The 21,565-nt window shown below is 40.2% G+C and overlaps 2 protein-coding genes across 4 annotated transcripts in view; both read right to left on the bottom strand.

Annotated features, from left to right (window-relative positions):
- Positions 1 to 410: 410 nt before the first annotated feature.
- On the bottom strand, positions 411 to 9,364 carry serpine2 (serpin peptidase inhibitor, clade E (nexin, plasminogen activator inhibitor type 1), member 2). 3 transcript variants are annotated; one of them, XM_046074617.1, is made up of 10 exons: positions 9,256 to 9,364; positions 8,880 to 9,150; positions 7,187 to 7,465; positions 6,819 to 7,046; positions 6,079 to 6,276; positions 3,846 to 4,044; positions 3,661 to 3,758; positions 1,486 to 1,572; positions 1,222 to 1,305; positions 411 to 1,020 (listed from the first exon to the last, which is right to left on the bottom strand). In XM_046074617.1, the coding sequence occupies exons 3-10, from the start codon at positions 7,446 to 7,448 to the stop codon at positions 983 to 985; spliced, it is 1,194 nt and encodes a 397-aa protein (XP_045930573.1). In that variant the 5' UTR covers positions 7,449 to 7,465; positions 8,880 to 9,150; positions 9,256 to 9,364; the 3' UTR covers positions 411 to 982. The 3 variants fall into 3 exon arrangements, with proteins under 3 accessions (XP_045930573.1, XP_045930574.1, XP_045930572.1); XM_046074618.1 differs by having other exon boundaries at positions 8,920 to 9,262; XM_046074616.1 differs by having other exon boundaries at positions 8,880 to 9,259.
- A 1,701-nt stretch (positions 9,365 to 11,065) lies between these two features.
- Positions 11,066 to 21,565, bottom strand: part of prss16 (serine protease 16) — a 16,273-nt gene continuing 5,773 nt past the window's right edge. The window contains exons 5-9 of the mRNA XM_046073596.1: positions 18,434 to 18,548; positions 13,184 to 13,385; positions 12,325 to 12,415; positions 11,952 to 12,154; positions 11,066 to 11,391 (exon numbers count right to left, since the gene is read on the bottom strand). Of these exons, the coding sequence (XP_045929552.1) occupies positions 11,282 to 11,391; positions 11,952 to 12,154; positions 12,325 to 12,415; positions 13,184 to 13,385; positions 18,434 to 18,548 (721 nt within the window). The 3' untranslated portion in view covers positions 11,066 to 11,281. The remainder of the gene's footprint in view (positions 11,392 to 11,951; positions 12,155 to 12,324; positions 12,416 to 13,183; positions 13,386 to 18,433; positions 18,549 to 21,565) is intronic.

The following is a 21,565-nucleotide window of genomic DNA, read 5'->3' as shown; positions in this document are numbered from 1 at the left end:
GAGGCTCCTTGTGTTTTCAAATCTAAGTGTGCTTTCTAAAACTTGGATATTTTAAAACTAAATTTAGAACATTCAATTACAGAACTATAAATATATAAAAAGCTGTGTCTCAATTCAGGGACTGCATCTTTTGAAGGCTACATTTGAAGACAGAATACGTCACAGTCAGTGCGACTAGGCTGTCTATATACATAAACTCCAGCCAGCAACCTCAAGATGTTTAGAAAATACATGGATGTGTTTCAGTAGTTGCTGAATAGCTTGAATGGATCGTTAAGAAGCACTGTCGCTCCTTTTTGTAGCTGTACATGTTTAAATTGAACATGAAAACACAGTACAACAGAATGTCACATGTTCACAAACATTTCTGTGTCAGAAATACCGTTATTGAAAAAAGGAAGGCCAAATCATTTCTTGTTATAAATATATGTATTGATTGGAACAAAGATGAAGCAAGTATGAGAATTGAAGAGTCTTCTTCAATGAGGGAAACAATTATTGTAAAGTAGCTGAATGCGAGCTGTTGAAGATGTGATGTACATTGCCATAACTTAGGAGTGAAATTTCGAACTGACTGGAGTGACATGACTTAAGATGGAGAACTGAAACGCTGACACGATAAACAAACTGATCATCCTACTCCAGACATGAGAAAATACACAATTGACATTCAAAGTCTTAAAAATGGAATAAATTCAAAACAAACAAAAAAAAAAGTACACAAAAAATTTAAAACAGCTGGAAAATTTAGTCTGCAGAACATTTCAAAAAGCATGTTATGCATTACAGAAAATTGGTAACATAAAATGCAATATTTAAAAACATTTAACATATGTCCACAATGTACATAAGTCTACAGCAAAGTTGGTGTGTGTGTGTGTATGTGGGGGTGTGTACATGTGTGTGTTCATGCGTGGCAGTGTAGAAGCATTTCCCGTGCTGGCCTACGATGCTACCAGGGGCTGGCCAGTGATGGCTGGGCTCAAGGCTGGTTGATCTGGCCCATAAAGAGAACGGTACCTGGGGACAGAGACCGGGAGGACTCATCACAATCAAGCACTGCTTTCTTCAGGCTACGTGGTTTCACCAAGCCTAACATTGTAGATTAATTGCCAAATTTAAAATGGTGACACGTCTAGTTCATTTCTCATGTGGTTGCACAAATGTTAGATTTTCCATACATAAAATGTACTGTACATAGATGGACGTAGAAGACTGTACCTGTTGGGTTATGTCTGATGAGGAAGAGGAAAGGTCTGTCCACTGTAACCCAAGGCGGAGAGGACCGAGCTAGCAAAATGGCAGCTACACAAACAGACAACAAACTCACTTCAGAAACTAAAAGAGCATAGGTTACTGTTATGAGTGTACTAATACTTTTAAGTACATTATTGGCCGTTGTATAGAACATTCTCATCCACTAAGCATACAGTTGTGTGTTGGCTCATCATTTAAGTCCAAGAGGCTCACTGTAGAAATACTCACTAGTGGCAGCTGCTGCTTTTGTTCCATCTTCATTCACCACAACTTTGGCTTTCTGGAGGGCCTTTGATACATACACAGGTTCAGCACCTGAGAAAATAATAAATGCTCAGTCTAGCTTCAGACACATACAGTATGTTGGTTTATGGATATGTCATGCCATCATCGTCTTTTATTAACAATCTATTATTGATCAATGCTGTCCACATCCGACAGTAAGGATATGATATACTTTACTTAGTGTAATTATATATTAAAATCTGTTTGAGGAATCCATGAAGGCCCGACATGTCCAAGGTTTACCAACACAGGTGTTTTTGCTTATTTAGACTGATCAGAGCTCTTCTCAGGATTGTGTACGCCTGCAGAGTGTGTGTGTGTGTGGTGAGTTTTGGTTCTACGTGGAACAGGGCAAGACACATTCCGGACGCAACTTGAAATGTCCAGCGGGTTTGAGTGAGAGGGTGGGATAGACCTCACATTCAGGGAGTATCTTTTCTTTTTATATTCTTATTTTACAACAGAGAAGAATGCATTCTGACACTGACAGGTGAATGACTTAAATTATTTGATAAAATACTAATTATTACTAATTTGTGGACTTCTGTTAGCATTCTAGCCATGCTGTTCCTGCAGGTAATGTTTACAACCCTACCCACACCATTTCCTGACCCCTCGCTTATGGCCACACCATGCTAGTAAATTGTCCCTGGCAGATGTCCGTCTGACTGCGCCATCACAGATGTTGTGGCATCTGTGAAATCTTCATTTTATTCTTTTTGATACTTTGAGTTTGAGGACTGTTATGTATAAGCTGAGGTCCACTCAGCCATAACACTTTAAGCGCCTGAATTGTAACAGGCCTTTTTCACAGCAGACATTTTGATTTGTCGCAGTAGGAAAAGCTCAGGCGAGTCATGAGAGTGTGAGACGGTGAGTCAGCATGAACAATAACAGGACCCTGAGACCACGTCACCAGATTAAATTCAGCCATCATTCATTTTATTATTTATAGCTGTGCTCTTCCTACTGAGACATTTCAGAGGGCTTCTGTGATGAGACCTACGCAAGATATACAGTGTTTAATGCACTGCACACAGGTATGCAAACGACAAAGCAAAGAATCCTGTGGTGGCGATTGCTTCCTTCAGGTTCTTTACACGTGTAGTTCGGTTCATTTGGTCCAGACAAAGGAAGGAAATACATTACATACATCGTTTCCTCGATGACACTGAATTGTTCTGAACAACGATGTGTAATGGTAAAGTTGTAAGGACTGAAAGGTAACTCGGACAGTTTTAATGAGTCATCTTGCATCATGAGCACAACATGGACCCACATCAAATTCAAGTTAATGACAGCCGGTCATGTAGCACTTTACTGAACCTTGTGCGAGTATTTATCTTCTCTTGTGTCACAAAGAAATACCTGATTATGGGCATTATTATTCCAGACTGCAACTGGACCTCATATGTCATAAATAATGATGGTGATGGGGCAGTGGATAATACACATGGCTTTGGTGTGAGAGACCTGGGTTCGAATACACTGTGAGACACCAATGTGTCCCTGAGCAAGACACTTAACACCTAGTTGCTCCAGAGGCGTGCGACCTCTGTCCTATATAGCAACAGCAATTGTAAGTCGCTTTGGATAAAAGCATCAGCTAAATGAGGTCTCTTGTGCTATAAACACCAGGGGATAGTTGCTGTGTGGCCATGTCACTAATTTTCAAAGATACAAACAGCTTCTGATGAGCTCTACTCAAAATTTGAGTGGTGAGTTTAAATATAAAAAAAAGGTGTTATTACACCACATGATGGCACTATAGCAAAAATCCACAGGTGTCAGACAGACCCAGGTTGATTTTTATTCCCCGCTGGAGTAATCCTACAAACTCCTTTGTAGATTACACCACATGATGGCACTAGAGCACTTCAATTAGAGCTCCATTCGTTCCATCACTCTGGGAGAAGATTAGGGAAAGAACGAACACGAGTGATTCAGTTTTTCACACTGGCCAGCTAGACGTAGTTCATACTTCTTCCTGGCTCTGGCAGTAAACAGCCAACAATGCTTTTATTTCTTCAAGCCTTCCTTGTATCCAAATAAACCTGTTGTAAATACTCGCAGGCACTGCGTCATTTCAGGGTTTGCACTGGCTGTGCTTTTACTCACTGAGGTGTCTGAAGTCGGCTTTGCCCTGACTGAACATGTTTGTTATTCCCAGTGCTGTAAGGGTGGCTTTCAAATCTACCTCTTCATCAGCAGTAAACCTACAGACATAAACACACACATGCACACAAGGTTACGGTCACATTCAGATAACTTTTAAAAGCAACTGCTGTATGTGTGGGTCTTACTTGGGGATGAGCAGGCGGGCTTTTCTCATGTGCATCAGTTTGGCCCAGTTCTGCACCGTGGCTGTGCTGATGTGTGGGATAACACGGGACAGAGGCGTGTCCTCTTCACTGGGCAGAACAATCAGCATGCTGATCTTGTTGCCGTGGTAGGGCAACTCAATCACTTTGTATTTCAGTCCCTGGGGTGTGGTGGCAATGCCTGGCAGAAGAGGAGGTTAGGGTTAATAGTTTCAAAGTCAGGGTGATGGTAAGAATGAATCTGGAGGATTCATGTTGCCAGGTTTATCTGTGGAAGAACTTTGTTTTTTCCGTGGGTGACAGTTTGTTTCTCAGCCTACGATGGCTAGTTGCTCAATATTTTTATTTAGTCTAAAAACACTAGAAAGGAAAAATGCATCATTTCCTGACGACTAGCAGATTCTCCCTTTGAAAAGACCTGCCAGACAGCAAATGTTTACTGAAGTAAATTTGAAACGCTTGAACAGGTTGTTAGTTGAAACAAAGTTATGTTCAATCATTGAGGAAGGGGCAGTAGCAAAACAGCGATAAAGACTGACTTTTTACTTACACAGGGATCCTGTGTGACTGCTGTTGTTAATATAGCTGCAAGGTTAAGATGGCAGTTCCTTTAACTTTACAAAAACAACACATTTCCATCTTGTAAGGCATGTAACTGCAAAATAAGTGACAGTTCAACATCTGTCTCAAACCACAAGCATCCATTCAGCTGCGCCTACAGTTGTAAATGCTTTATAAACCCATTAAACTAATCATAGCACTGCTCATTATGTTCTGAAGTCATAAAGCCAAGAATTTGTAAATCCCATTATATTCATAAAATAGTATTAGTATCAAGCTATAGCCAGTGGATTTAGTGCTGTTCTCTTTATGACCCAAGTGTGGTAATTTGGGGACAATGATCCAATCAAGAAGTCATAGTCTATGTACACTAAAGTCAGCACACTACGAGAGACACAAACGTCTGTGCTTCACAGCAGAACATGACCCTAGTTTAACTCTAGCACTCTATCCAGGGCACTCACCATGCTAACACAAGTCTGACAGCTCATCTAAATATAGATGACTGACTGTGTGTCATTTCATTTCACACAGGACTAAATAATGTCCTACGGATGTGGCATGGCTAAGCCTGCATTCCTTTACAACTCAACACAAACTGATGTATGAATCACAAACTGGCTGGGATTGCATTATAAAAACAAACTAAAACAACTTAATCATTGAAGCTGCAGTTTATCAAGCTGGCAGACCTGAGTGGAACAGCAGCTGCTGATAGGCTTATTTATTGCCATTTGTCCAAACTTGATTTGGTAAAAGTTAAACCATGTCAAGACTGTCCAGAAAAGTCACTTAATGTTGAGTCAAAGCTGTGGTTGTCAAACATTTTGCCATGTAACCAATACATTAGTATTAGACATATTTAAAGAAATCGACTTTGCACATGTTTTATAAGGAAGGGGATGCATTTAATGCATTTGTTATACCTAAAGGATACACACAACGCATTTTTGTGAAAAACACTGAATGTAAACAGAAATTTTAACTACTCCCAGGAAATCTCCACAGGTTTAACTTTGAGTTACTGTCTGGCACTCATTCAACACAACTTTAAGTCCAGTATCTAACCAATCTCCAATACTGTATGACTAAACATACAACAACAATATGACCAATATATCCAGCATGTCAATAAAAAAAGAACAATTCCTGTTAATTCATGGTTAAGACAATGATGGCCCCTATTACAGAATTCCACTCCTAGATTTCCAAACATTTGTATTTATCATGTGAGAGAAGTATAATTTTATTTGACTTGTCTTAACTGGCTCTTACTACTGGAAAAAAAAAAAAAAAAAAAAAAAAAAAAAAAAGATAACCTTCTTATCTGGGTCAATTAATTTCAACCAGTCTGAACCCAAAACTATACAGTATAACAAAAACATACAGCAGAGCATTCTTATTATGGCACAGCATATCCTTAAATGTCATTTGGTGGTGAAATGTAATAAACAACATGGTAATCAGTATCCCAATACCTCTAAAATATTACCTGTATGTTAGCAAATTAATGACACCAAAGCAAAATCATTAATACTGAATCACTGCGCTAATAAAAACATACTCAAAAAGGGTTAGTCTCACACAGCAGGCCATCAATGGAAGCCCCACACACACACACACACACACACACACACACACAACCACCACTCACCCATGTTGAAGACCGACAGTTGGGACATCATTGGAACTTTATAAATATTTCCATTGCCCGAGTTGAAGGGCCTCATCTTGGTGTTCTCAGCCTGGAAGCGAGACTTCCATAAGCCTTTGAAGTAGATTGAGTTGACAGCGACGAGACGGGTCAGACCTGAGTCCAGCATGTCTGCTTTGATCAAGCTGGGGATGTGACCTGAACAAATATGCAACAGTTTCAGAAAAAACACCTTTTTTCTCATTTTCATTTCAGAACAGGTGAGGAACTAATAATATCCACATTATATAAGGGCGCACAAATCTACGCAGCAGAAAGCGAACCGCTTACAAAGTCGAGGCTTCCTGTGGTCTGTGAAAAAGTCATAGTTTTAATATGCGTTTGCCTTTGTTGTGTTAGAACATGACAGCACAGACATGCAGGTAAGTATACAGGGGCCCAAACATCCGAGGGCAAATGGGAAGCTGAGAAAGGCTTAAACAGGTGGACAAGAAGAGCTGTTAAATCTGCATCTTATCATTCTAAGTAAATCATTTTGCACTTAATTCACAACTTATAAAATATCTCTTAGTTTCATCTCTCTTCTCTCTACATACTTTCATAATAACTGATAATAACTGGGTTTTTGTAACAGATGTCTTAACTGTCTCAAAATACATGCTTAAACCTGCCTTTACGAGATAACTTTGAGTATATTTTAAATTGTGTATACAGCTGCTATGTACATCAATGTCTCCTACCTTTGGTCTTATTCTTGATCCATTCATTGATTTCATCTGCTGCCCCACGGGAGTTGTTGAAGTTCAGGGTCCTGCTCTCACATTGGAAGTTGACTTTGTTGGTGTCTACAAAGGCCTCCTCCATGGGGAAGCCCTCCTGGGTGAACATGCCGTTGCTTATCAGCACAACGTCCTGGTTGGATTTAGCAGTCAAGGTCTTGTGCAGCTTCTTCAACATTTTGTACGGACCTGTGAAGACCAAGTGGACTTTTAATTATTTCTCAGGGTCTAAATGTCAACCAAAATATGAAGGCTCGTGTGGCTGCAGTGACTACAGACAACTTCAGCAAGAACTAGCCTTAATGTTTACTGCCAGAAAGAGTTCATACCACTTCTCTTGTAACGGAGAGCGTTCAAGACCTGCTTCCGAGTCTCTCCATGGGCTCCTGGTAGCAACATCCCAAGGATGGAAGCTACCCCGTGGGGTGAAAGCACCACGTTTTCCAGGGGCTTGGAGCGGACTACTTGCTGAAATACCTGTATGCCAAGATCAGAGCCCCGTTCACCGTAGGAGGGAGCCCGGGACAGCACGCCCTTATTGCCATACAAGGTCACCAGTGCATACATGCACAATAATGACAGGTGCTTCATTTTACAGTCTACAGCACCTAGTAAGAAACAAAGAACAGAATATTAGAGGCATGTTGTAAGAACCATGGCAGTCTCATCTGTTAATTTGTTCTCCAGTAGACACGGTTAGTATTGGTAGCATGAATTGTTAAAGCTGAGCATCATCAATATTATCTACCATCTGAAAAACTACACATTTATGAAAACATCAATGTACAACCATAGTCATTCCTTAAAAACACTTTCGAGAGTTGGATGTTTATCCATGACTCATGAGGGTTAACCACAATCATTATGTGCACCTTTGCTTGTCCTTAGGCAACCAAACCCTTGATCCAGTGCTGCAGGGTCTGACTAACTCTTACTGACACGGTCTAAATATCAGTCTAACCATAATCAGCCTAGTGAAACTGGGACCTTTTTTTTTTTATTTTAGACTAAATTAAATCTTTCAGACCATTTTAGGAAAAGGATTCAGCCAGCACCCTACTCACTGAAGCAGATGAATGTAGCCACAAGACCCAGCCAGACTGTCTGCGGGCGCGTTTGCTTAGGAGGGATATTACATGTACGGGGTTTATTGTGTAAACTGTGCAAAAGTTTAGATTATTAGCTGTAGCGTGGTTGATTCGCCGAATAGATTAGCAGTTTTAAGTCTCAGAGCTCGTTCTCACAATCTCTGGAAAACGCAGTGAAATCCTGACGCAGTTTGTTTTAAATGGCAAACCCCACTACACTGACAGATTTCTGGCAACTGAATGGACTTTTGACATGGTGACTTAATCCGTGTACGAATAATGGTAGAGTTTGGCATAATAGGCCCGACCAAGCATCATTAGTTTACAACTGTACATTTGGCTCGTCCAATGATAAAAACTGACATGGTGTTAAAAATATATGGACGTAAACATGTGCATGTACAATATGCCGAGAATTTGGGACTCCTGGATAGGTTATTTTGCCAAACAAGCTGCAAAGAAAAACAGCAAAAAAAAGTTCAGCCTGTCAAATGTCTCGGAATGAAGCTGCCACAGAAATGACAGAAAGCCATCCACCATGCTTTTCACACATTAAAACTGCACTTCTTCCAGCAGGGAGTAGTCAACACGAAGGCAGCTCAACGCTGGATGTGAAGCGCACTTTCATTGGTGCAACTATTGTAACTTAGCGTGATTTACGTTATCACACCTTAAACTTAAAGTTTCCTGTCGTACATTTACGTTCTTTATTTTATAGCCAATTGAAACTGTCAAACAAGTCTTTAATATCAGCTAACGTTATACGTTGGACAAATTGTATTAAAATGGGTAGAAGCTACTTCTTGTGCTAGAAAGCTGACTACAAAGTAAATGTTGTAGCAGTTAATGACGTCTGGCTCTCTTCAGAAAAGCGACATTTCTTGAGTCTTCTGTAAAAGTAACGTTAAAAAAATAAATACGACATTAGCGTTACCTATCACGAGGTGACTTGTCCCGCAGGTGAAACTGCTCACTTGTTAGTCCGCTTTTCACTGGCGTCCAAACGAGTGTCCAGGGGTTGGTCCGCAGTGTAAATGACAATACACTCTTTATTCCTGTTAAAGTGAGAACAACTTCTGACTCCACCGTTGTCTCAGAGAGGACTTTATTGGTCTGAACTCCGCCTTCCACCCCCACAGCCGAGCATGAAGCGAGTATCTCCGTTAGTCTCAAACTCAAAATAACAAACAGCCTCCGGTCTAAGACTGCCAAAATAAAAACCAATGAATTACTATATTGTTGTCCAGAAACACCGAAATACAGTTCCACACCCTTTGTAATAAAACGCTCGTGCTTTCAGTTTATATTACCATTTTGTTTGCGTAGTTATAGCTCATATTTTCCAATGAGGCAAAACGTTCGTGTTTAGCTAACGTTATATCCGGTACGATTTTGGCTAACTTGACTCAGCTAAGAATTTATAAAGGTGTTTACAGCAGGAAGTGAGAAAGATGGGGGAAATGTTAACAAAGATGACTGTTCTTACATGTTTTTAAAGTTTTGTAATATTTAATGGAAAGTAACCGAGGCCCCCAATTCACCTTGGTGCATTCACGTACCATTACAAAGCATTCTCAGATTAGAAAGTAAAATGTTTTGTCTTGTTTTCCTTTAACGTAACTACAAAGTATTTGCTTAACAGAGCAATGATTAACAAAATATTAACTGGTCGGTTCGCTAAATAAATGGGTCTCATATGCCATTTTTTAAGAGTTTGGTCTATCCAAATGTGATATGATTTTATATTTGCATTTAGGTGATAAAAACCGGTTGGGTGGCGAGTCGAGACACACACACACACACACACAGGAAAATAGGCTGAGGATGAATTACATCCATGCTGCAGCCAAAGAGAGGATTATGAGTAGGTGTAAAAGTTTTGAATTACAGGGGATTAAATGAGTGTGTAGACAATTCTGACTAAATCTAGCGTAAATGTTTACCTTTAAAAAAGAAATTGTGGGCTGTCAACATATTTCACATGTATTTTGCAACCTCTGCTACAATAGATTAGTTTCACACAGTGTTTGACTGAACACCCAGGTGGAGGCTTTAAGAATCCACTTTGCTCTGCAGTCTTTGTGAGTGTGTGGTTTGTGCTTGGAGTGGGGGTCTTGCATGTCCAGCTGAAATACAGAGATGTGACTGTTGTGAAAATAAACACTGTTGATCGAAGTGGGTCATTTTGTCTCTGTTTTGAGGAGGTAGTGAATGAGCATACAGCTGCGTACTATAATCATGCCATTCAAGGCCATTTATTTTTCTCTTGCAGATTCTGCTTTTAAACTAAATCCATCTACTTCAAGACAAAAGATGGGAACATTGCAATATGTAGTCCAAATTACACAGTTCCCAGAAGTTGTTTGTGTACCCAATGTGCTCCCTCTGGAGATATCATCATGCTTCTTTAGCTAAGACAGCATTATAGTTACCTTCTTATCATCAAACAAGACTAAGCCTGTGCTGAACAAGACCAGATGTGCACAAGTATCCCATGCAAACATATGAACCATTTCTGGTTCATGTTCATCTTGGTCTTTGTTTCATTACTACCTGTTCAAACATGATTTTCAGTGTGTTAACGAACCATCAAATGCTACAGTGAAAGGGTAATGTGTGCATTCATGATTCTCATGAGCTTACTGAAAACTCCTGAAATTTCAAAATGTTGAGTTTCTCAATATGAAATGTAAGAGCAGATAAGATTGGTCAACATCATGCAACAAAAGGCAGTGACATTGCATATTGTATCCTAAAGCAAATGTTATGGTGGAAAAAATTAAGTTTCACATACTGACTTTTGGTGTGCCTGAGATTAGATCTTTTTTTCTTCTCGGAAAAGGAGAAAAGATTGTGTGTTGCTCCTGTAGATAAGTATTTCTAGATGATGCTACTTGTTGGTCTTCAGTTAAATAGTTCAAATAATCAATAAGAATCCATTGACAGACATTGATGTACACGACATAATTACTAGGACTATTCTAAACCATATCCGAGACTACTATTCCTGGTTTGATGTATACCCTGCCCAGAAACCAGCTGGTGAAGTGGATGTAATTATTCACTTTTGCAATGGTACCTCAGAACAAAACTAAAAATGAGAAAATAGCTTCTACAGTCTTAAAAAAACCAAACATATTTATTCATCAACTCAAAACTGTTTCACTCATTTCAAATCCCTGACCTTTGTACCTACCGATCCTTGTGTAAAGTGCCTTTTCAAGCAGTCCTAAATGTGGTAGTAAAATAAGCAGTGTCACACCAATATCAAGGATCTAGTCAAAAGAGTAATTAGTTTGCTTTGCAAAGCTATCGATTGGCCTGTTTGGCTGTCAGTCATTGCTTTAACCACTGCTGGAGAAGTAAATAGATGTGGTCACGGGCCAGAACCAGCTGGGGGAGATCCTCGCTCCTGGCAGGGTACATGTTGGCACAGTGGGCTGTTCCTGGATCAGAGAAACAATATAAATATAAAGGATATGGCAGCAAAAAACAGTAAAACTGAGAATTTCTGATTTACAAGAACAATCATCCACCTAATAAAGACAGAGTTAGACAAGTAAGCCATTGTTTTACTCTGAAACTGCTGCTTGCCTTCTGTAATGTAAAGCAACCACTAAAAAAATTCAGTTCACTTGTGTGACTCAGCAATTAGATGCGGAAATACACTAATTCAATCAGTTCCTTCTAGGCTTAAAGATGAACTATGGTCAAAAGTTAGATCGACATTGAGGACTTTAACTCCTGTACATAAACAAGAAAAAACTACTGGACTCATTGTAATCAGATGTCTTTTATGTATGATTTTGGCTTGAGTTTTGTACTTATATGGACTGGGCTGTTTTTTTGTTGTTGTGTTTTTTTTTAAAAATCAGATTGAATACTAATATATGTTTCTCGATATAAAAATTCTTGTTTCTAGAAGACGGTATAACATCAATCTTTTCTGAGCTGTTAACACAAAGTCACAGTGCTTGTACGTCAGTGGGATTTTATTTATTGTTACCTTTGATGAAAACAGCAGGAAGATCAGGTGTGATATCCTTGGTGATTCCCAAGGCGTGCCAGGGGTCAATGGCCCCGTTCGGAAAAACTATCCTGGTGGAGCGGATGTCATAGCCGGCGTAGTACTCATTGGTCTGGGCCACAGCCTCCGCCAGCTGCCCAGAACTGACATTGTAGAAGTCTGCACACTGTTTTACATGATACCTAAATGAGAAAACACAGATTAACAATGTAACGTGTAATGAAACTGGAAGCAAAGAAAGATAATGGCCAGCTTGTGCTGTGGGAATAAGAGTAGGTCATGGGGGAGCAGATGAAGGGTAAAATATAACTATGAGTTTATGAGGCAGAGAGGCAATGTTTATTGTACTCACACAAGAGGGAAGCCAGTGAATGGTTGGTTGGGGGAATCAGTGCTCTGGTAGAATCCAAATTCAGTGCAGGTCTGGTAGACCCACTGTCGCCCTGACAACACACACGCATACACAAAATGTACCCATGGCCAACATATTCATATAAATCAAGGCACTAATGACACAGGGCAGGTAAAGCGAACGATTCGTTTCAAATGGCTTTCTTCTCAAAAAGTATTCACTTCCAGTTATTCAGCCTCAATTAGGAGAGGAAAGAGTGCAACTGAAACCCACATGACAAGGGGGCAGTTGAGAGAGTCTAAGCAGACACATCCGAGTGGTTTTTTTAAGAGACCACTTCCTGTTCCAGTAACCCCCCGCCCCCCTACTCATTAAACTGAAGCTGGGAACTGAAACCACAGCCCAGGGCAAAGGTATAACATGGAATATAGAGAACCCATTTTTGGTAAAACATGCAGACTTGTTACTCAATCCTGAGTGCCCCATCAAGAGACATTAAAAAAATAGCATACCTGGTCTTAGAATAGTCTCCTTTCCTCAGTCAAATTTCCAGTGAAACACATGTTTACATCATTCCAGGACTTATTTAGACGTTAAGTGATGTGATGACATTTTTTGGTGTACTACTTTGCCAGAATTTAACTTCTCCTAAAAAAGCTTTTCGACAACACCCAAAAATGGGTTTGCTACGTTATGACTAAAACCACATCCCAACACATAACCTGTCTTGTGGCTGTGTTATATTCTGGTCTCCTGACGCTACTGATGATGGAGGAAATGGTGGTTCTGGGGTCCACTGCATTTGACTCCTGTAATATTTTTTGACGACAGTGGGAAATTTCAGTTGGACTATACCCACCTCCACCTGCAGCCGGCCCATCCCAGGACGTATTAGTCATGTCTCTGACGTAGTTATTGAAGCTGGCATCCAGGCATTTCAGAGAAAATGTTTCCATCATGAGGCGGGACACTGCAGCATAGCGGTTATAAGGCTCCCCCAGTGAGGTGTCACCCATCAAACCACACAGCCCCTTGATGGTGATGTTGGTGCCCATCACTCCCTAAATTGACAGCCACGCCATAAAGAAGAGGGGAAAAAGGCAAATTAATGAAGATGATGTGACTTTTGTGAGTAGCTGTCTGTGGGTGAAAGTATGGCCCAAGCCTTTACTGTGATAGGAGACATGAAGTTAAACCTAGGCGTACAAGTTATCAAATCATCCTCATTCTACTCCAAAGTGAAACTGACCTCTAACAAAAGCAATTTAGGATAAAAACAGGAACTGCACTGTAAATGTACTGCCATCGGCGAGAAAGACAAGAAATATCTTGTCAGACAAAAAACAAGTACGTTTTGCCTTCAATTAAGATAATTAATCTTACTTAGATTTTAGTTTTTGCAGTGTGCAGAGATTGCCCCATAATTGGAAAGCAGATGAGGTTAAATTTCAGTGTCCTTGAGCTACAAACTAAACCTCAACCTCCTCTCTGTGCTGTCCTGATCATAGTACAGAATATACCAAACCTATCTGCATGGCTACATACCACAGGAGAGATGTGAGAAATTATGTTGTTGTTATTTTGTTGAGCTTAGAAACAGCAGCTGAAAATACAACTCCAAACAGCTGTTAAACAGACCTTGTGGTGAGATTGTTTTGTCAACTGTTTTTTTGTATTCTGGATAACTAACACTTTGACAATGTCATATGAATAGTTGTACTCTTTATACTTTGGTGTATTATTTTAGGGTTACCTGTTGTACCCGTTACCCGGTTATGACGAACTGATTCCAGACAAGTTGGAAAGAAATCTATCCTCTAAATTAGCTCTGAATCACAGAGATTTATGGAGATAGTAGCCGATGATGTTTTCCACATTCAAGAGCTTCAGTTTCATTATGAAACCACATGCCTATGGTAAGGTAATTTCATGGTTTTCTCTGCCAAATATAAACTCTCTCTCGTCACAAGAACTTAAGCAGCTTTCACCTAAGGGAGAAGGGCAGTTATCATATGAACTGGCCTAATTTATTATGGCTAGACCTACGCACTCTTGCCCCAGGTGCCTTCTCTTATTGTTCATTCTTGAAAAATAACTGGCTTTGACGTAACATTAAAATCCCAGTATTACAGTTATTACTGGCACTCTATGGCAGCAAGAGGAGAGCTTTTTGTTTTATTACATTTGTTTAACCTTTACTTAACCCAAAAAAACCCTCACTGAAATAAAATGAAATAGTCTGGCCAAGATATGTGGTAGAAAAACAAAAAGCAAACAAACAACTGGGGATAGACGCCACAAAATTCACAACATAAGATTAATATACAATAAATATCACAAACTTATTAAAAAAACAATATATAAAATCACAAGTTAAAATGGCATGAGACAGAGTGTACAGTGTTCACATGTTATCATTTACGATGTTCACCATCTTTACTTTAGCTAACGCATGCAAATTAGCAAAAAACAACAGCGTAAAAACAATGAATAAACAGCTGGTGACAGATCGCACAAAATGCGTACCATAAGATCCATATAAAGACCACAAAATAGCTGTGCAGTAAAATTTCTACAAAAATCTATGTTCCTCTTTAGGAGATGGCAACATATAAGGTTAGTGCTACAAATTGCAGAAAGGCAAATAGCAAGTGTAAGGAGAAGCTCAGAGTGCTGTCCAGCATTAGTTCCCTCCACAATCACTAGACATGTCAATGCATCATTGGTGGTTTACAGTACATTACAGCCTTGGGGACCTGCTGAGTACTGAGTGCTCAGGGTCTATATACAGATTAAAACTATCTTGAATGAATCATAAAGTCAGCCCAACAATTGGAGACAGCTCATTGCAACTTTCTTATAACTGTGGCAATCCCTTTCCTGTATACCATTCCCACAATGCTCCTGCTGTCAGGTATAACCCTGACTAAAACAAAATGTAGAATTGGAATGAGGGTTGGAGGAGTAAACAGTTGCCAGTGGTCACAGTTGTTCTTACACGCAAAACAAAAGCCTCGTTAACTATGAATGACCCATGACTACTATCCTATGTGCACCTCAGCATTTTCTGAGTAGAAAGAAGAAATGTTAGTACTTGTTCAACAAGCTGTAGTGTTGCGTAATGTCCATCCGTATTTTATAAAAGCACCCCATTGATAACCTCTCAACTGTGAAGCTGCTGCTCTGACTCTTCTGATAGAGTTACACCACGGTCCTAGTTCTTACCCAAATTCCTCAGCGGTACCTAAAACCTGGTAGTTTGCTCTATACCCAGCCCTTTGTGTCATACAGGCAGCTTCTAACTGTGTTTGCGCGCCGGTGCTGTGGACTCCGTGGCCCACCGCTCCTCTGGGCTCTTTTATAAGTGTCTCTTTAGCTTGGGGCGACAGGAAACCAGAGAGACCACAGTGTCTTTTGTTACTTTTTCACATCAGCTTATTGGTAACCGGACTCACGTCTCCTCAAGGCACCAGGGGGCACAGAGTGGGGCTGGGATGAAAAAAGGGGAAACTGGTAAAAAAAAAAGACCACCAAGAGGGAAAAAGAAAGTGGCCAAAAGGTACAGTAACAAATAATAAGAAAACATGTTGTGAGACAGGTTGTGTGTCCTACTTGAATCTATTTTGCAAGAGCTGTAAGATTTCCTACTAGTTCAGGACTAGGGCTGAACAATTAGTTGAAATCTTATCGAAATATGGCCGAACTCACAGGTGCAATATTAGCTAAAGACAAAAGTGTCAAAATACCATTTTAAATTAAATATTGCCATGCTGTAAAGATGTCCTGGCAAATCATTTTCTACAGTTTTTTGTTTTTCAATGAAAATGAGAATAATTATGTTAAAATTCTCTCCAATATCGCAATTGCAAAATCAGTCACAATAATTGCAATAAGAATGTCTTTCAAAATCGTTCAGCCCCAGGGCTGGGCTTTAGTTATTATATAGACAGACAATAAATTATAATGAGTTGATCCTGACCATAGGATGTACTCTGGGGTTGCTCTATAACAAATGAGCCTAACACTGTATATCAGCAAACACAAAAAACCTCTGAGACTCTTAATAAAATGGAGGTGCTGATGGACACATGGCCAGACTTTTGTAACATCCGTGGGCCAAGAAATGATGATCATAACACTAGCACACAAACCTGTCCACCTCAGCTTTGCAGCAGCTGATGTTAAACTCGCTGGTAAACTCTCAGAATGGCGTCACTGTCATGGAAATCAAAACCTTTCTATTTGATTACATGGTTATTATAACAGATGCCCTAGTTTTGTGAAACAAGCTGACACATAGGGAAACCATTATAGAAAAATGCCACCTATAATGTTTTTAGCTTACAAAAAGGGGCTCCGCTTCTCATATAGAGATCCAGTCAGAGTAAGCAAGCAAGCTGCCCAAGGAGCATCTCTGGAGACCCTCTTACAAGGCCGTATCTCTGGGCCTCTCGCTGTTAAACAACACGTTTATTATGCCTCAGTATACTGCTTGGGCTGTCTGAAACCCTCCTACACCTCATAACTGCCTTCCACTCAACCAAGACTGGATACTAGGTCGACCCCTGACCTACAAAGGCTCTGCACAAACTCTCCCTTTCTTCTGTCGCAGTTAAACATCCATAAATACATCATGTCATGTCCGATCTATTGTTTCTATATCAGATGTCTGTCACCTCTAAGAGGATTTAGTAAATTATACTGGAATAATTTCTCTGGTCAGTCTATAAAAATTGAAACCTGCCTTAAAGCTCAGCTCTAGCCATTTTCAACATGGACATTTTCCCATCATATTTCCCTGTTCATGTCAGTATGAAAAAAAAATGGGTCTACATTGGTAAATGGCTGAAATGATCCTTTAAAAGAATAGCTGAAGGACTAGAAGCAGGGGGGAAAAGCTGGCTTGGCTTTAGAGGTGTTTGGACAGTAATTAGGGCCCGAACATGAACCGTGTGAGGTCCCTATTGAAACTGCAAGGATTTTTTGCAAGGACTTTCTTTTTTCTGCAAAGTAAGCTCAATTTTGCGGAGCTAAACATGCTCGAAAACTCACCAAACTTTGCACAAAATTCAGGAGTGGCGTCAAATTTCATATTTTATGGGTTTTGCACATTGGCGTGGCAAATGGCTCGCTAGCGCCCCTACAGTGCGGCCCCGGACAAAGATTATCCTAGATGTACTAAATTTTTGTGGTACGTGTATCATGTATAGACGCACAAAAAAGCCTCTGGGAGCCATTGCCTAAACCCAACAGGAAGTCATTTTGGATTTAATGGTAATTTTTGGCGATTTACACACTCTTTAACGGACTCCTCCTAGGGATTTGGTCCGACCGACTTCAGATTTGTGCTGTGCCCTCTAAAGTTGTGCTATCTGTGATTTTTCGTCAATGGGCGTGTCCGTGGCGTGGCGTCAAAGATCAACTCTTCGCCATGACACAGGAAGTTGTTGTAACTTCAATGTACATGCTCACATCTTAACAAAACTTTACGTGCTTGATAACTGTCCCACCCCGAAGACATCTACACGCCAATATTAATTTATATTCATAGCGCCAAGTGCTATGTAGCGCCACAAAGGGAACACAGGAAGTAACGTATAACACCTTCATGCAGCGTCCGAAGCGCGTAGCAAATTCATAACCGCGCCGGCAGAGCTCCAGAGTATGCAACGCGGCCGCCTCACGCCCCGACGCGCTACACATGCGAGGGCCCGCCCATCGCTGCTTGCAGCTTTAATTTTACTTTGCTTCCAGTCTTTTTGCTAAGATAAACTAAGCTAACCGCCTACTTTGTGTTCAGACATGAGGTGTCCATCTGCTCATCTATCTTTTGGCGAGAAAGAGAAAAAGCATATCTCCCAAAGTGTTGACCTATACCTTTAAGCAGCTAGTGGCCTATGTAAAGGATTTTCACTTTTATGATGAGTTTTAATGACTCATGATGAGCAATGAACTTTTTGGCATAAAAAAAAAAAAAAAAAAAAAAAAAAAAAAAAAACCTTTAACTAATTTAAAGACCCAAACTGTTGGCACAAAATGTCAGCTATTGGTTGATTCCATCCATGTTTTATGAGGTTTTACTGCTGCTGTTTGGCAGACTCTCTCTCACCTCAAACCCCCTGTTGTCTTCATTGTACTGGACCACATCCATGAAGTTGCCAGCCAGCGTTTCCAGGAAGTAGGCCGAGTCCATCTCTGTCTGGATCTGCAGTTTGGAACACAAGCTGGAGGACAGGAGGAGGAAGGAAGATGACAGACAAGAGGAGGCAAGGCCACAGGGAGGGAGATGAAGTGGCGGAGAATGGGGCAATTGGGAAAGGTGGAGGAAGGGAGGGAAGGTGGGGGAGACAAAGAGGAAAATGGTAGGAAATTTAGACCAGGGTGTGTTTTAGCAATAGTACAATGCATCTTGCTACATGATATCTTCTCAGGAAATAAAACCTCAGGTCATTCACTGCAAGTACACAGCAAGCCCACAGCAAACCACCAGCAAGTGTTCAGAGCTTCTTATGTACAAAACAAAACAGTTACACTTCTTTAGAGCGCCGACCACAATGGATGTGGATGGATTGTGTTGACCTCTATTCAAACTGTTCCACCTTATTTCTCCAAATACAAGGACAGCAATAACCGTCAGCACACTACTTAGGGGAAATTTGGAACTTTGGTGATCCATCGGCCTTTCCCATCAAGTCCCATTAGTACTTTGTGCCAATTGTTTTAGCAAACAATGTTAGCATACTAACATGCTAATATGTGTTTAAGAGGTAAACACGGTCAACATTACACATGCTACCGCTAAACATTAGCATTTTTGCACTGCCATGTTCTGTGAGGCTGTACTCAGGCCCAGCTAAATGCTAACGCTAGCATGGCTAGTCTTGTTAAGAGTCGTTAAGAGTCTGAACAGTGGATTTCACTTTTCGTGGAACAGTGATTCATTCAAAGTTAATACATGCATGCTGATTTGGTCTGTCCAATTGACAGTAAGCAGGTGCGTACACACATGCCTGTCTGTGAAAAAGATTGAAGTGGTACAATTACAGATTCCTTTAGTGCCTGTCAGACCATTACTCTGGTAAATGTAGATAACATGCTGATGTTGTGACATTGCTGATTTTAGCAATTCGTGTGTGTGTGTGTGTGTGTGTGTGTGTGTGTGTGTGTGTGTGTGTGTGTGTGTGTGTGTGTGATGAACAATACTTCCTTCAGGATGTAATTGTGACGCAAGTACAGTATTCTCTGAGACATTGTGGTTTGGAAGCTGGACAAGTCTCCAACCACCTTTGTGTTGTTTGTGCCTGAATGAGGACATGTCTGCATCTACGGTCTCCATGATCTGCAAGAAGCTAAACTGTCCCAATGTGGTGAGGGCAGTGCAGACGTGAAGACAAGGCTTTAGTGTGTCTACATGACAACATTAGTTCTGAGAGACTAACCACTAACATAAAAAACATCTAAGCCTGTATATTCATCATATTGACTGACCTTAACAGTCACTATAACAACCAGACAGCTGTAATGACTGCAGGCGTAGCACAAGCATGCTGAGAAACCCTTTATGCTTGAACTGAAAACAATGAATGAAAATGAAGGACATAATGTAACAAGGGGCGTTTGTCTAAAAAGGCCCACCATCTTTTTAAGCAATATTCAGTATTTCCATTTGAATTTTATTCTTGTCAGAGCGTACAAGCCTGGCATTTAGACTATGTGACACTAAAGATACCCACTTAAGCTTTGACTGCAGCAATAAAAAAAATAATAAATATAATTAATAACTATGTGGAATATGATTTAAATGTTCAGTGTGGTTTGCAAGCTTTCCATAGACAGCTTTAATGCCGAGCAATTCTACAATAAAGACATGTCAATAAACTGGATAACACCCATCTATAACCAGGGGATGGGTTCAATATGGCTCATGTTGTTAATTCTGATATCTGCCCATGGTATTCCTCTCTGGAGCAGGTCCCACATTCCAGAGTCCCAGGCTCAGTCCAAAAAGGCTTGAGGGACACTCATGAAGTAACAGGACCCGACTCAAACGAGGAACCAAGACAACCCTCGCTGCTCTTTGAACCTCTCAAACCACTCCACATATCACTGCTAGTCCATCTGTTGTTACTAAAGCTATGTGATCTATAACTGCCCACATTTAATGGTGCCGTTTCACATGCAGCGCTGCTCACCGTCCCAAACTGAGCAGATTTAAAAGGAAAAAAAAATCAAAATTTGGGGAAATACGTTAATTCTCTTTCTGGCTGATAGTTAGATGAGACCATTGATACTGCTTTCATGTCTGTCCGGCAAATATAAAGCTAAAGCAAAAAGACAGTTAGCTTAGTTTAGCATAGATACTGGAAACAGGGGAAAGAGCTAGCTGAAATACAAAGCGTGAAAATGACATAGACTTGTATACAGTCTATGGTCAAAAAACAGTCCGGCATTTATACAGATAGTTCTATATTTTTCAGATTAAACAAATGATGTAAATTAGTGAACTTTAAAGATGCTGGTAGGCGGATTTTGTTAATTTTGTTGTGCCATGGATTGAGTCTTTATGTTAAGCTAGGCTGACCAGCTGCAGGCTGTAACTTCATATTTAATAAATAGCTATAAAAGTAGTATCAATCTTCTCATCTAACTCTCAGCAACAATGCAAATAAACAAATATTCCCCAAAATGTCAATCTATTGCTTTAAGACGGTAAAGTTGAAACATATCGTGATTGTCCTAAAACTGTTTTTGATTTGAAGTTATTGAAATTTTGTCAACCATGCAACATTGATAGAACTTGCTTTATCATTCCCAGGTCTCTGGTGGCAAACTTGACAACTCCTAAAACACATGCTCTATGGTAATTTTCTGCCATCTGACAGCGAACACATTCTAGGAATCCTTTTCCCCAGCAGATATTTTGACTTCATGGTGGTTAATCATCATCATCATCATCATCATCATCATCATCATCCACTTTAGGTTGCCACACCCAGATCCTGATGTGCATGCCTGTTCACTGCTGTGGCTTTCTGGAACACTTAATGGATATAATGACAGTTAGTTGCAGCTCTAGAATCTAATGAAGGTTATTAGGATGTTTTGTATTCACTTGTAATAACAGGAATTCAAATGCTTGTAAACAGAAGAACAGCAGTATGTCACACGTCTACGCACTCTGTATGTAAAATGTAGAATAACATTTGTTAAATACAGTGACAATGAGCCCGAGAAAAATGTC

This window comes from Micropterus dolomieu, linkage group LG17, assembly GCF_021292245.1.
Source record: "Micropterus dolomieu isolate WLL.071019.BEF.003 ecotype Adirondacks linkage group LG17, ASM2129224v1, whole genome shotgun sequence".
Classification (NCBI taxonomy): Eukaryota; Metazoa; Chordata; class Actinopteri; order Centrarchiformes; family Centrarchidae; genus Micropterus; species Micropterus dolomieu.
This window is presented reverse-complemented; position numbering and strand designations above follow the sequence as displayed.

Coding starts and splice junctions, on each gene's coding strand:
- serpine2 (XM_046074617.1), bottom strand. CDS start 7,448: ATGAAGCACCTGTCATTATTGTGCATGTATGCACTGGTGACCTTGTAT. Junction 3,759..3,845: donor GCCCGCCTGCTCATCCCCAA/GTAAGACCCACA, acceptor TTATGTCTGTAG/GTTTACTGCTGATGAAGAGG. Junction 1,021..1,221: donor CATCAGACATAACCCAACAG/GTACAGTCTTCT, acceptor CTCTGTCCCCAG/GTACCGTTCTCTTTATGGGC.